Here is a 13,483-nt window from a genome sequence, read left to right on the forward strand (position 1 = left end):
CCTCTATGAAACTGAAACCCTCTTCCTTCCCCACAAACAACGCCCTTAGCATGGTTACCCTGCGAATAGATTGGTGCCCACCACCCGTAGTGACTTTGGCTTCCCATCCACCCACAATGCCCCGTCCCTCCTCTACCTCCCCGCTCCCTGCCACAGACACAGGGCTGGCCTGGGGAGTCTGTCAGTCCACCCTCTTGACACCCCTCCTCACCTAGACAGGACTGGCCACCGCCACAGTGGTTCTGTGGGGTGGATGAGGCAAGTCTTGGGAGGCACCAACTGCACAGTCACTGAAATTCACAGCCTGCCCCCACCCCATGGTGGCCGCCAGCTCACTCCACCCCAATCCTGCCCCAGCTTCCAAGGACTTGTTACTCATCTTTCCATCGGAGAGGCCTGGAGTGTGGGACCCCCCACCAGCTCCGCCCCCTCCTGGCTGACCCCCCAGGAGGCCAGACCTCTGAGCAGTGAGGCCAGGGCTGGACGAATGCACACACTGTGCACCAAGCCCCCACCTTCCCACTAGGAAAGTCCAGTCTCAGAAAGAGGCAGGTCCCTGCCAGGAACATGACTGTTTCTCTCATCGGACACAGTTCATACTCCTATTGAAGCCACCAGCCAGGGGCACGCCCAGCCTCTCTGTGCGTGTCCTTTCCTCTCTCCCCGCCCCTCCTCCTGCCTCCCCCGCAGGCTCTGCTCCACATCCCATGCCCTGCAGTCTCCCACCCCGCTTCCTCGTGTGCGCTGGGAGTTTGCTCTTCTGCTCTACAGAGAAGTTTAACACGGAAATACGGGCCTCGTGGGTGATGCACAGGGGTGTACTTATGTGTGTCTGTGTCTGTGCTGCGTGTGTTCACGTGTGTGTCTGTGTGTGTCCGTGTGTGTGTGCACACTTACGCATCTGGATGGAGGTACATGTGCACACGTGGACGACTCAGAGACCAGGCCATCAGATCGTGCTGTTTATTGAGGATGCAACAGGGGGGACCTTGAAGAACAAGGGAGAAGTGAGCAGTGTCTCTTCTCTGCTTGTGGGTGCAGGAGAGTGAAGAGAGAGACCTTGACTTGTGCTTGGTCCCCCTCAGAATGAGCTGTGAGACTGAGCCAGGGTAGGATGGGGACTGGGCCACGCTCGGTTGTTTGTCCTTCGGTCATCCTTTTCTTGCACGCGGAGCCAGCTCCCAGCACAGGCAGGTGCCGAGACAAAGGCCCCGGGAGCCAGGCAGAGTAGTGAGCGCTGAGCCAGAGGCCGGGCAGAGGAGGGAGGCTGGGAGCCAGGAACACGGCTGTGGTGTGGCTGGGACCACAGCCAAGGAGTGACTGACCAGAGTGTGCAGGGAGGAGTTTCACCAAGCTTGGGCATCAGGCCTGTCCAGGTCAGGAAGATACAGGCTGGGAGAGCGGGTGGCCAAGGCCAGTGCAGGCGTGTGGGAGCAGGACCAGCAGGGTGGAGGGGGAGCTGACAGTGGGCTGCGGGCGGGGCACAGAGTGGGAGCCAGAGCCGGGGCACGGGGGGAGGGCCTCGGTGCAGCCCTCTCTACCGACTGGCTTTCTTGGAGGGGGCACTCAGGCTGGAGCCCTTCCCCAGGGTATCCTTGTAGTCGCTGGCACTGCCCCGGCTCCTGCCCTCCCCACCACGGACACTGCACACTCCAGAGATGCAGCTGCTGCTGCTGGCCACGTAGCCACCGCTGACCGTGCTGGGCCGGAAGCCGTAGCCGCTGCTGCCGCTGGTGCTGCTGATGATGGCTGCAGAGGAGGTGCCAGGTCAACAGCTGCCCAGGCAGAGCTGGGGGAGGCCGCCTCTCCCCAGGGCAGATGGGGCTCTTCTTGGAGCAGTGGGGTGGGTGGGGGGCCCGGTCACAGCCGCTCCCTCCCCTGGGGAGCATCTCCTGTGTCCTGTCCTTGGCTTGCTCAGCTTGTACCTGGTCTGGCTGAGTCTGACCCCATTAATGCTCAGAGGTATCTCCTTGGTACAGGTACCTATGCACCCACCTGTCCTCTTGGACACGACCCACGGCCCCTTCCATTAGCCTCTTCGCTATACTTCCCAGCCTCTAACCTCTCCCTCCCACTGGCTGTCCCACAAATGGCATCTTCCCAAAGTTTTGGTTTAACTCTTTTAGTCCTGCTGAGAAACGCAGAGATCCAGTACTGCCAGCCCGACCTCTGAGGCTCCTCATTCTCTAATTCCCGCAGGCCCCTCTAATTTCCCAGCCCCGTCTGATGGCAACTTGCAAACCTGTCTCCCTGAGCCTCGTACAGACATCGTGTTCCAGCAATGAGACCTTTGTTTCCCCATTCCTGTGGCAATAGCTTTTCCTAGCTGCCATGTCCCGAGAACACAGAGGGAGGAGGCCCGGGCTGGGAGTTAGACCTCCTTTCCGGCCATGGCTGTGTCATTGGCTTTGCGATCTCGGACACAGCTTTTCCCTTTCTGGTACTTAGATTCCTTGCCTACACACAGATTCTACAGTTCTAGGTCAAAGTGTGCAAGTACTTACAGATGCTGACAGGGGAGGGGAATTCTCCTGACATCCTGTTGAGAGGAACAAAGTGAGAAAGAGCCATCAGCCAGCCACGGCCTCTTCAAGCCACTGCCCCCACTGGCCTGATGTGGGTGTCTGAACCCAGCAGGCACCTGGAAATTCCAGGGTTTCTTGGATGCAAGTAGAGCCTGAGAAGCTTTGGGGACCTCCTGAATCTTTGGGGTATCAAGGCGACAACCTCATCAAACAATAGTTTGCAAGAGGGGCACATGTGGGGCCAGTGCACCCTCCTCCCAGGGGTCAGGCCCACACACCTCCTTCCTGTGCCCTGGAGCACTGGCTGTCCCGGCACCCTGACCAGCCCATGCTGCTCCCGGACAGGTCAGGAGGAGGGAACAAGGAAGCAGAATAGAGTAATGGGGTTTGGGGAGAGCAGACAGTGGGAGGTTCCTAGTAAGTTCAAGAAGGATGAGCTAAACCACACAGCAACCCCCCCCCCCGCCCCCGTCCACAGTGCCCGCCGTGCAGCAAGCACTCGTGGTATGTTATGGGTGGATACTCACATCCACTCATGGGTGCTGTTACTTAGTACTACCATTGTTTCTATCATCACCACCCGTCATGCCCCTAGAACTCCTCTCATCTGGAGTGGGATGTGTTAGGCCTTCTCCTTTGGTTCTTCCTAAACCCTCGGGGGCCCTCCTGCCAGGGCACGCCCCGCCCACCTGCACTCCTCGCTCTCCAGCAGCTTCCTGTAGGTGGCGATCTCCATGTCCAGGGCCAGCTTCAGGCTCAGGAGCTCCTGGTACTCGCGCAGCATCCGCGCCAGCTCCTCCTTGGCCTGGTGCAGGGCGGCCTCCAGCTCGTCCAGCTTGGCCCGGGCGTCCTTCAGGGCGTTGTCTCCCCGCTGCTCGGCATCGGCGATGGCCGTCTCCAGGTTGGACGCCTAAACAAGGAATCAGGGAGGGCAGAAAACTAGAAGGGGCAGTCAGAGTCGTCCACATCCAAATCCCTTCTGGTCCGCAGAGCCGGGGCAGACGGCCTGCCTCCGCCCCACTCGCCGCCACACTTGGCCTGCAGTCAGAGCCCTTGGGGCTGGCGAGTCCCTCCCTAGCTCTAGCTCCGCTCTCGTGTTTAGACGTGTGGTGACGGGAGCCACGCAGCCCTGCCCTCCTGAGACCACACAACTGAGCCCACTTCAGTTCAGGGAACAGAAATTACCCAGCCACACTGCACTGAGGGCACAGAATGAACGGGAGGAAGACTGGCTTTCTGCTCTCGAGCTGGTTCAGGCCTAGGAGGAGAGATCGTCGGAATGTGGCGTGATAGGCGCAGTGACAGCGGCTGCGCAGGTGCGTGGACCACAGGGAAGGAGACTCCCCCGGAGCAGCTGTTACTCACTGAGGCTTACTGTACCCAGCACTACGCTGGGCACTGTACGTGCTGTGTACGCACCTTAGCTCATTCCGTCCTCACGGCACCTGCCAAGTGAGCGCGGGGAGCTTGTCCAAGATCCCAGGGCTACTCAGTGTTAGAGCCCCCGGGAGACTGGAGAGAGCACTGCACTAGGAGTCAGGAAGCCTTGGTTCAGACCACAGCTCTGCCACTTACCAGCCCTTATCCTCCCTGAGCCTCAGTTTCCTCATCTGTAACAACGGGGATGGCAACCACTGCCTCTCGGGGGCTTTGTGAGGGTTGAGTGTGATAAACTGACAGGCACTGCTGCTATTGTTAAGATAAAGTATCTCTCGTGTTCCCACCTCCTGCAGCCAGGCTGCGCTCTACGTTCCTGGGGGCGACCCCTAGTAAGTCCTTAATATGGCACTTTAATGGGTGTCCCCGAGGCCATCCCTCCTTCTCAATCCTTAACTCCACAAACGTGTATTCAGCCGCAGCTCCGCGCCAGACACTGCGAGACGCTGGGGAAACAACAGGCCACAGAGCAGCCTGCTCCCTGCCTCCTTCCCGTCTGATGGGAGGCGGGGAGGCAAGCGTTGGGCAATGACAGAAAGTGTGACAAGGCCAGAGGAGCACAGGTGGCAAGAGGACACAATGCCAGGGCAAGGGCCCAGCCCAGTGCCGAGGAGGCTTCCTGGGGAGGGAGCTTCAAGGCAGAGGTCTTGGAGTGAGTAGGGATGAGGCGCCCCAGAGACGTCCTGCTCCAGGTGTTGGAAGCAGTGGCCTCACCAGCCTCCTCGCTTCTCCTGGGCAGAGATTTGGGAGGCCAGTGTTCTCAGCAACTCGTCTCCCCTCTGCTCGTGCTCACCTGTGCGTGGCCACTGGCCACAGGCCACGGTGCTCTTACCTGCTTCTTCACGTTCTCAATCTCTGAGCGGATTCTCTGGATGAGCCGGGTGAGCTCTGAGATTTCGTTCTTGGTGTTTTTGAGGTCGTCCCCATGTCGGCCAGCGGCCAGCTGCAGCTCCTGGAACTGGAGAGCCCCCGAGCGCAGAGCCATGAATGAGTGTGTCATGGGAGTACATGCTATCCCGGGGTCAGGGCACCGTGGACACGTGCCTGGACACTGCCTCTGTTCTGTGCACAGTCAGGCCCAGCCCGGTGCCTGCTGGCATCCCCCTCCCTGGCCCGGCCCCAGCCCAGCCCACCTTGGTCTGGTACAGCGCCTCGGCCTCGGCCTTGCTCTTCAAGGCGATGTCCTCGTACTGGGCACGGACCTCGTCAATGATGCTGTCCAGGTCCAGGTTGCGGTTGTTGTCCATGGACAGGATGACGGACATGTCACTGATGTGGGACTGGATCTGAGCGATCTCCTGCAGGGGAAATGGGCATGGCGTCTCCGCTTGACCACTGTTGGAGGCCAACAACCTCCCCCGAGCAAGGTGAGCAAATTCTGGTAATGCCAACTTCGGGGCCCAGAACCCAAGACTGCACCTCCCTGAGCAAAGCAAGTTCCCTTTGGGGCCCCTGCCAGATTCCCACCACCATGGAGCGCGGGCCTGGCCCGCTCCCTCCCACTCAGAGGTGAGGACTGAGGAGCCTCTCGGCTGAAGTGGGAGACGCGTGACTGGGGTCCCTGTGGTTCTCCTGGCCCCTAGAACAGAGTTTCACCCACTGGAGGAGAACGGAGTGGGCACACAGACTTACGGCTTCAAAGAGACACCTGAGGAACTTGATCTCATTCTCCATGGAGTCCACCTTGGCCTGCAGCTCCACCTTATTGGCATAAGCCGCATCCACATCCTGAAAGATGCCCAGCAGTGCCCGGTCACCGCTGGTGCAGCCAGGAAGGCAGCGCCCACCCCGGCCTGGGTGCCCAGCCTGGGGGAGTGGTCACTCTGTTTTCTCCGCGTGGCTCACGGAGGAGCACAAGGCCCATCCCCACCCCATTCTGAGAATCTGCTCCCTCGGCAGGAGTGAGGTGCCCCTCTCAGGAGGGCACCCCAGCCAGGCCGCTGCCAGGGGCTTCCCTGTGATGCCCGAGCAGGGGAGCCTCTGGCTGCAGGGGAGCCCCTTTGTGTTATCCTCTGTTATTCTTCTCCGGGGACAAACCATGCCCACGTCAAACACTCAGGGGGGCGTCCTCTCGCCAGCATCCTCCCTGCCTTCTCATTCCTTTTTCTGGCAAGTCTTTCCTCATGGTTTTTCTCTGCCATCAGCCCCTGTCTCTGAGTCAGTCCACTCTGGGGTGGGTAGCAGAGTGCACTGGCAGGTTGGGCCCCAGGCCAGCCCCAGGACTCAGGTCCTGCTGTCCCTCACCTTCTTGAGCAGCACAAACTCATTCTCGGCAGCCGTCCGCTTGTTGATTTCATCCTCAAACCTGCGGGAAGCCAGGGCATGTCGGTTAGCAATCTCACCGAGAGCCTTGTCTGCCCAGGGAAGACCCTGAGCGAGGAGCGGTGTGCCAGTCAGAGGGCACAGGTGCTGGGGGCCGCAGAGTACAGAGCCAGAGGGATAGCCAGGCAAGGAAGGCTCCCTGGAGGAGGGGACTGCCAAGTTTGGAAGAAGGCAGTTGCTGTAGATCCAGCTTGGAAAATGAGGAAGGAGCATGTGGAGCGAATGCCCTGTGGGAACTGTCAGAGGAAGCAAGAAGGGAGCTGCTCCCCCAAATTTGAATAAAGCCTTGCACATGACAAAGTGCTCCTACATGCATGTCCTCTGTTACCCTCCTAACAGTCTGGGGGTAGCTGTCCTGAACCTGAGGACACAGAAGCTCCGGGAGAACGTGAGTGGTTTACCCAAGGTTTCCCTTGCCCTAGAGCCACAGATCACCCTCTGACCACTGCCCAGCTGACTGGACATCTGTCCTAAGTGCCAGGCAAGAGGTGGAAGGAGCAGGGAGCAAGTTCCGGAGTTTTGTTGGGGTGATTCTACACAGTATGACCAGGAACACTGCCCCCACCTCCAAAAAGCATAAGCTAGGGTAAACGGCCAGGGTCCTCAGAGGGACAGGGGCAGCTGTCCAGTTACAGGGCATCCCCTCCCACTCACCTCTTCTTGTTGTCCTCCACCACGTCCCGCACGTTCCTCAGCTCCGAGTCCAGCCTCACCCTGTCGCCGGACAGCGTCTCCAGCTGCTTGCGCAGGTTGCTGATGTAGCCCTCGAGGATGGGCTCCAGGTTGTTCTTGCAGTTGTTCAGGTCCAGCTGCTGCAGCAGCTCCCACTTGGTCTCCAGCACCTGGTTCTGCTGCTCCAGGAACCGCACCTGGCATCCAAAGCCCAGAACTGTTGAGCCCCCACACCTGCCTCTCACAGGGCACTGTGCAAAGTACTCTACGTGCATTTTCTCCTTTATCCGTCACTACAGCTGCATGGGGTGGGGGAATCATTACCCCTGTGCAGTGGAGAGAAAACTGAGGCACAGAGAAGCTTAGCCTCCTTCCAAGGCACAAAAGTTTAATAAGTGCCTGAGCCCAAAATGGAACCCAGACGTGTGGTTCTGAAACCCACGCATCCAGTCACCCAGAGCCCACCAAGGCCCAGCTCAGGGCATGGGCATGCCTGAAAATACCAGGACAGAGGCCAGGCTGGGTCCATCTTTGTGGAAAAGTTGACCATTCTGAAGACGGAAGTCTGCTCTTCATTTCATGACTTGTCAATGTCATGCCAATGTCAAGCTCCGTGAGGCTTGGTCCAAGGGCTCCCAGCTATTTTAAATTCCTGCATCAGGACCCGACTCCATCTTTGCCTACAGCCTCTCCCCTCTCCCCTCAGTCCTGCTCCCCAGAACCATGTTCCCGAGAACAAGCATGGCACATGGAGCAAGGTGGACAGTCGAAAGCCCCCTCCCATGTGGCCCCTCACTGGGCCAGGAAATGGACCAGAGGGAGGTGGTCTCCATACACCTGTCTCAGAAACACAGGACATGGGAAAACTGGGATTCAATGTGTGAGATAGATTATCCTCCAAACAGTTTGTCTCTAGCAGATCATCCTGCATCTGGTTTGGTTTAACCAATCCTGAATTTTTCACGTATATCCGTGAGGCTGAGCAGTAACCACAGAATAGGCCCTACATCTGAGACACCACAAGACACATCTGCATGCCTGGGCACATCTGGATTGTGGACAGGACTGACCCACCTTCTCTGGCTGCCTGAAGTAGGGGATTGTACCCCTCCAGAGACTAAAATTGTCGGGAAACTGTCCAGGCCTTTGAGCCTCCTTGCCCCACCTCCGGGCCGATCCCCTTTGTGAACAAGATGTGACTGTCTTCACATTGATCTTTCTTCCATGTCTCCGGACTTCACCCTCCACAGGGCTTGACCAGCCTGGCCAAGGGTCAGTCCACTCCATTCCCCAGACCCCAATCCTCAGAATGCCGTGATCTTCCAGATGTGAAAAGGCTTAGAAGAGTAAGCGGCTGCCGGGCCAGCCCTAGCAGTCGGGACTCCTCCAAGCAGGAAGTCCAGAGCCGCAGGGGCAGGCTCAGCTCTGATGGCCACGTGACCGTTTCAGCCCTAGGCTTTGTCCTAGGTTGACCTGTCCTTGGTGCCCGATGGCCATGGAGCCAACACAGCCCTCTCGTCTCCCTCTCTGGGCTGGAGGCAGGAGGCTGAGGGTCCAGCCTCGCCTTCCCCTTCCCCCAAATGGCTTTGGGCATGGCACTTACCTCCATGCCTTTACTGACTCATAAAATAGGGGTAATCACTTCTTATCTACAAGTCGGGGGCCTATCTGGATTGGATCGTCTCTAGGTCTCTAGAGACCTTTGATTCCTCTCCTCAGTAGAGATAAGAACTAAGAGTAATGACAGCCACCATTTCTGGAGTGCTTAGTATGTGCCAAGCCTGCAACAAGATCTTCAAACTCATTTTCTCTGACAAATCTAACAACAACCCAAGGGTAGGTTATTATCTCCACGTTAAAGATGAGGAAATGGAGGCACAGTCAGGACAATTAACTTTCCCAAAGCCATGCCCCTGGTCAGTGAGGACTCCAGAGCACGACAGAGACCTCTGCCCCTCTGCCCCGTTCTGCCTCTCGCCAAAGTCCTCAGACTGGGACAAATGCCTGTGGCAGAGACATCGAGAATCCAAAGGGCTTGAGGTGACCACACACTGATGCTCCGGATCCATCCATCAAGTGACAAGTAGACAAGATCAGTGTGCCACGGGAGGGGGACAGGCTCCCTGGTCACTCTAGGGCAGATTCTCTCTCACAGGCCTTTCCTGCGTACAGCCCGAGCGGCCCTTAGGCTTAGCAGTGGCACCAAGCTCACCCTTGAGATTAAAGACCAGGTCTCTTCCCCTTGAACCTCCTGTTGTTACCCATGATAAGCCTCTGCTGATAGAAACTGACCTATCTCTGTTTTCCCTCTGGAAAGACAACACAGAGAATCTTGTACAAGTTATCCTTATGATGCAATGTACCTGCCTTGTCCACAGTAAGTGCCTCTGCATGTCTAACCTCAATCCCTCCTGCTGTAACAAAATCTCATGTTCCAAGAAGAGAAGAGAAGGGCTGTTGCAGGTTCCTCAGGTCCTAACAGACCCACCTTGTCGATGAAGGAAGCGAACTTGTTGTTCAGAGCCTTGATCTGCTCCCGTTCCTGGGCGCGCACCTTCTGGATCTCGGGGTCCAGCTCCACATTGAGGGGGGCCAGGAGGCTCTCATTGACGGTGACCTGGTGGATGCCTCCAGGTGGGCACACAGTGGGGCACACAGGCCCTAGAGCCACACTGCCAAACATGCTGCCAGCAAAGCCACTGGCCCGGCCCCGGCCAAACCCATAACCTCCATTCTTCCCGCTGCCACTGGCCACGTTGAAGGAGATGTTCCGTGCGCCCCCCAGGCTGAAGAGGCTCCTGCTGCTGAAGCCCCCTTTGCCCCCTGCCCGGTAGGAGGACGAGCCACCCCCTGAGAGCACTGCCGAGTAGCCGCTGAAGCCCCCCTTGGTGGCAGCTCCCGACTTGCAGGTGAATTGGCGGCTCATGTTGCTGGTGGAGATGGAGCTCAGACGCAGGAGGGAGGAAGGCAAAATCCACAACGCTTTGCTGGGTGCAGCGAGGACTGACAGGTGCCTTTATATGCGCTTGGCACTGGGGCTTGTGGATGGGCAGTCAAGGGCTTAATTCGTGGGTTTGGCTTGCCTGGGAGCAAGAAGTCATTTTCTCTGTGCTGAGCTAGAGATCAAGCCTCTCCACCTCTGAAACAACATGAAACCTTCAAATTGCTGGGCTTGCAAGCCTTGCTCATGTAATTTGGGTCTTATCTCATTAACCTGCTGTTATAGGGTAATTTGCCCCAGGCCTCAGCCTCTCCAGGGGGATGTCACTGGCACTTCACCACCCCTATCCTGATTAACCTTCTCGGTGTTGTTGGCTTCCTCCTGGGGGGTCAGGGGGTGGAGACAGGACAGACGTCCCTGGGCAGGGCAGGCCACTGGTAGAGATGTCTGGGGGCTCCGACCATAGCTCTGTCCTCCTCCTTCCTGGAAAGGGGCAGATCATTCAGGCATGTACCCCTCCCCAGGCCTCCTGGAGACATAACCCACAGAGGGTGGCAGCTCTCTGCTGGGGTGTTAGGGGAGGGGTGACACTCTCCCTGGCACAGGAGGACATGAGCAGCCTAGGCCAGAGCCAACATGGGCCCGTGGGAGCCGTGTGCTTCTCCAAGTTCCCTAGGGAACTGGACGTCCACACCTGACCTCACCCAAATTCTCCTAACAAGGCGGGCAGGGGGCTGTGTGAGCGGACAGGCCCTTTGAACGCGGGGAGAACAAGGAAGAGGAAAGGAGGGTGAGCTGGGGCAGGTGGCTGAGAAATCTGGGGGCTCAACTGGAAGGAGGCACCGAGAAGACAGAGAGAGGATGGCCCCCAGCCTGGAGGTCCACGGACAGATTCCTGGGTGGTCATTCCGTCCTTTTTCCTCCTCCAATGCGTATCTGCTGCTAAGACCAGGAGCCACTTGAGGACGGGAATCATCTGTCCAGAGTTCAAATAAAGAAGCTGTTCTCAGCACGAGACTTAACTCCTACTGCATCTCTCCAGCCCCAAGCGAGCCGAGAACAGGCTGGCTAGGGCAGGTTCAGGCCAGAAAGACCCCAGTGGGGGCGGCACAGTAAGCATGATGCCCTTTGCTCCAAACAGTCCTGTCGCCTGCTGCACAGATTCTGCCTGCTGTCCCTACAGCGTGGGCCACCGGCTCCTGTGGTCCCCTCCTGTGATTGCCATAGCCACTGGGGCCCTACTCAGCCCACAGCTGTCTGTGCCTGGAGATTTCCCTCACTCAGATCTCACTGCTGAGGCCCGTGGGAGAGCTGTGGCCCTGGGCTGGGTGGGCACAGGAGGGAGGAGGGTCTGGAGACAGGCCCTTCCCCTGCTGTTTTGTCTTCCTCGTTCTTATTGAAACCACCAGAATTTCTCTCTCCCTTCCCTCTTTCCCACCTTCTCTCTCCACCCTTCCTCGTTCCCTCCCCTCCACCTTCCCTCCATCCTTCTCTCTGTCCCTTCCGCCAACTCCTGTGCTGTCACTCCGCCATCCTGCCCTCCTAGGAGGTCTTCCTGGACCGGTGCAGGCCAGGTCTGGGCTCTCCTCACCTCCCTCCACCCTGGGCGTGTTCTTGGCCTGTGCTGGAGGGGCAGTGTCTCTGTGGGCAGCTCCCACGAGGCTGCCCTGAAGGCCACGTCACATGTCATCTTAGTTTTCCTTTGTAAGGATGGTAGAGGCTTCTCCAGATCAGAGACCACCTAGTGCTCTGCTCCCTCCCTTGCTCCCTCCCTCTCCCCTTCGGTGAAGCTCTGCTGAGTGCCAGCGCCGTGCTCAGTGTGGGGACACAGGAGTTTGTGGGGTGAGCTGAAGGCCTGTCAGCGCCCTGCGCAGTGGCCCTCTGTCACAGGCTGTGCAGGCTGCGTGTTTCTCGCCTGCATGGCAGCTGCCCTGGCCCAGCCTGCACTGTCCCTGCAGCTGCTGCCCTGACCCGTCCCACGACCCTCTTCCTGCATGCTCCCCGCCTGGCGAGCACGTCTCACCCACTGGTCTCATCGTCAACTACCCAGCCTGGAGCCCCTTCTCTCCCATCTCTTCTGACCCAAATCCCTCTGGTCTTCTGAAATCCTGCTTAAAACCCTGGCTTTTGCCCTGTCCCCTCTCCTCTGTGCCCTGACACCTGTGTACAGGTGTCTGTGTTTCCCAGGGCCTGGGGAAGGGTCTCATGCCCCCAGTTGACCCCTCCCTCTGTGCCTTCCCTCAGGGCCCAGGAGCAGCCTCAGAACAGGGCGGGGAATGGCCCCCAGGCCCCTCCCATGTGCAGGAGGGCCAATAAACAGCCCCTTGTTGGAGAAGCGACCAAACAGAGCAGGGCTGGTGCATCTTCTGGGGGACTCTGGGCCTGCGTCCACCTAGTGTGGCACCGGGTCAGAGCCCAGCCTCCGGGGATCTGAATTCCACTCCACTGCGCAGCAATATAGCTTCGCTCAACCTCTCTAGGCCCCAACTATAAATAGGATAATAAACTCCTATTGGAGTAGTTGTGACGATTGCACATGTTAATCCACATAACGTGTTCTGTAAGCACCTGGTACATACTTAATGCTCAATAAACACTATCGATGACCAAAAGCAGGGAGTGAAGTGTTAACAGAATTACGGAATCATCCTGTCCTCTCCTCTCTCCATCCTCCCCCTCCTTCCCCTCCTCTGGGGCTTCTGGATCAGCACATTCCCACAGAGCGTCATGCGATGTTGGAGGATGGGAAGGAGTGGGGGGGTGGGGAGAACCTCCCAGGTTCAAAGAATCTCCCCACTCGGACCATCCCTGCTATTGGGGAATCCAATTATTAGAAATAATAATAATAGCCACCATCTAAAAAGTGCTTGCCAAGGACAAACTCAGTAGGAAGGACTTTACAAACATTATTTCACTTACAACTATTGATGTTGATCCATTTATCAAATATCTATGGAGCCCCTACCAAGTGCTGAGAGGGCGATACACAGTTTCCTGCCCTCAGCTAACCTAGTCTCTGGGTCCCTCCCAGTGCAAGTGCCCTGGGGAGAAGCAGCTCATCAAGCTATTAGCAAGTCATTAACACCCTAGCATGAATTAAGTAATCATATGCTGCCATTAGGAATGAAACGCCCAGTGTTGGTGATGAGGCCTACGACAGAGGACGGAGGAGGAGCATTCTAGACTGCCCACAGGAGGGGTGGGCCCAGGTGGGGCTCCTGGGCTGCTGGGTTCTGCTGGAGGGAGAAGGGAGGGGCCTGAGGAAAACCAGGACAGGGCCACAGTTCACCGAGGTGACAACCTTCCCCAGCTCCACTCTGACTTCAGCTGAGATCTGGGGAGACTAAGGGTTGGGAGAAGACAGAGCCCCTGCTGGGGAGGCGGGATGTGGGCAGCCCAGCTTTCCCTGTGAGCTGGTTTCACTCCCCTGTGACTTGGTCAGGGAGGAGGGTATCAGATTAGAGAATCGAACCCCCGAGGAACCAGGAACATCTAGCTTGAACACTCAAGGCAACATTAAATGGCATGTTAAATTACCTTTGTATAGCTCTTGGTCTTATGGCCAAAATGTGTTATGTGATTTACA

At 57.7% G+C, this 13,483-nt stretch overlaps 1 protein-coding gene across 1 annotated transcript; it reads right to left on the minus strand.

The window, feature by feature from the left end:
- Positions 1 to 951: 951 nt before the first annotated feature.
- On the minus strand, positions 952 to 9,947 carry KRT71 (keratin 71). The gene is made up of 9 exons (XM_069491750.1): positions 9,445 to 9,947; positions 6,939 to 7,153; positions 6,207 to 6,267; positions 5,595 to 5,690; positions 5,096 to 5,260; positions 4,795 to 4,920; positions 3,215 to 3,435; positions 2,505 to 2,539; positions 952 to 1,749 (listed from the first exon to the last, which is right to left on the minus strand). The coding sequence occupies exons 1-9, from the start codon at positions 9,880 to 9,882 to the stop codon at positions 1,538 to 1,540; spliced, it is 1,569 nt and encodes a 522-aa protein (XP_069347851.1). The 5' UTR covers positions 9,883 to 9,947; the 3' UTR covers positions 952 to 1,537.
- Positions 9,948 to 13,483: the final 3,536 nt, after the last annotated feature.

This window comes from Eulemur rufifrons, chromosome 16 (genome assembly GCF_041146395.1).
Source record: "Eulemur rufifrons isolate Redbay chromosome 16, OSU_ERuf_1, whole genome shotgun sequence".
Classification (NCBI taxonomy): Eukaryota; Metazoa; Chordata; class Mammalia; order Primates; family Lemuridae; genus Eulemur; species Eulemur rufifrons.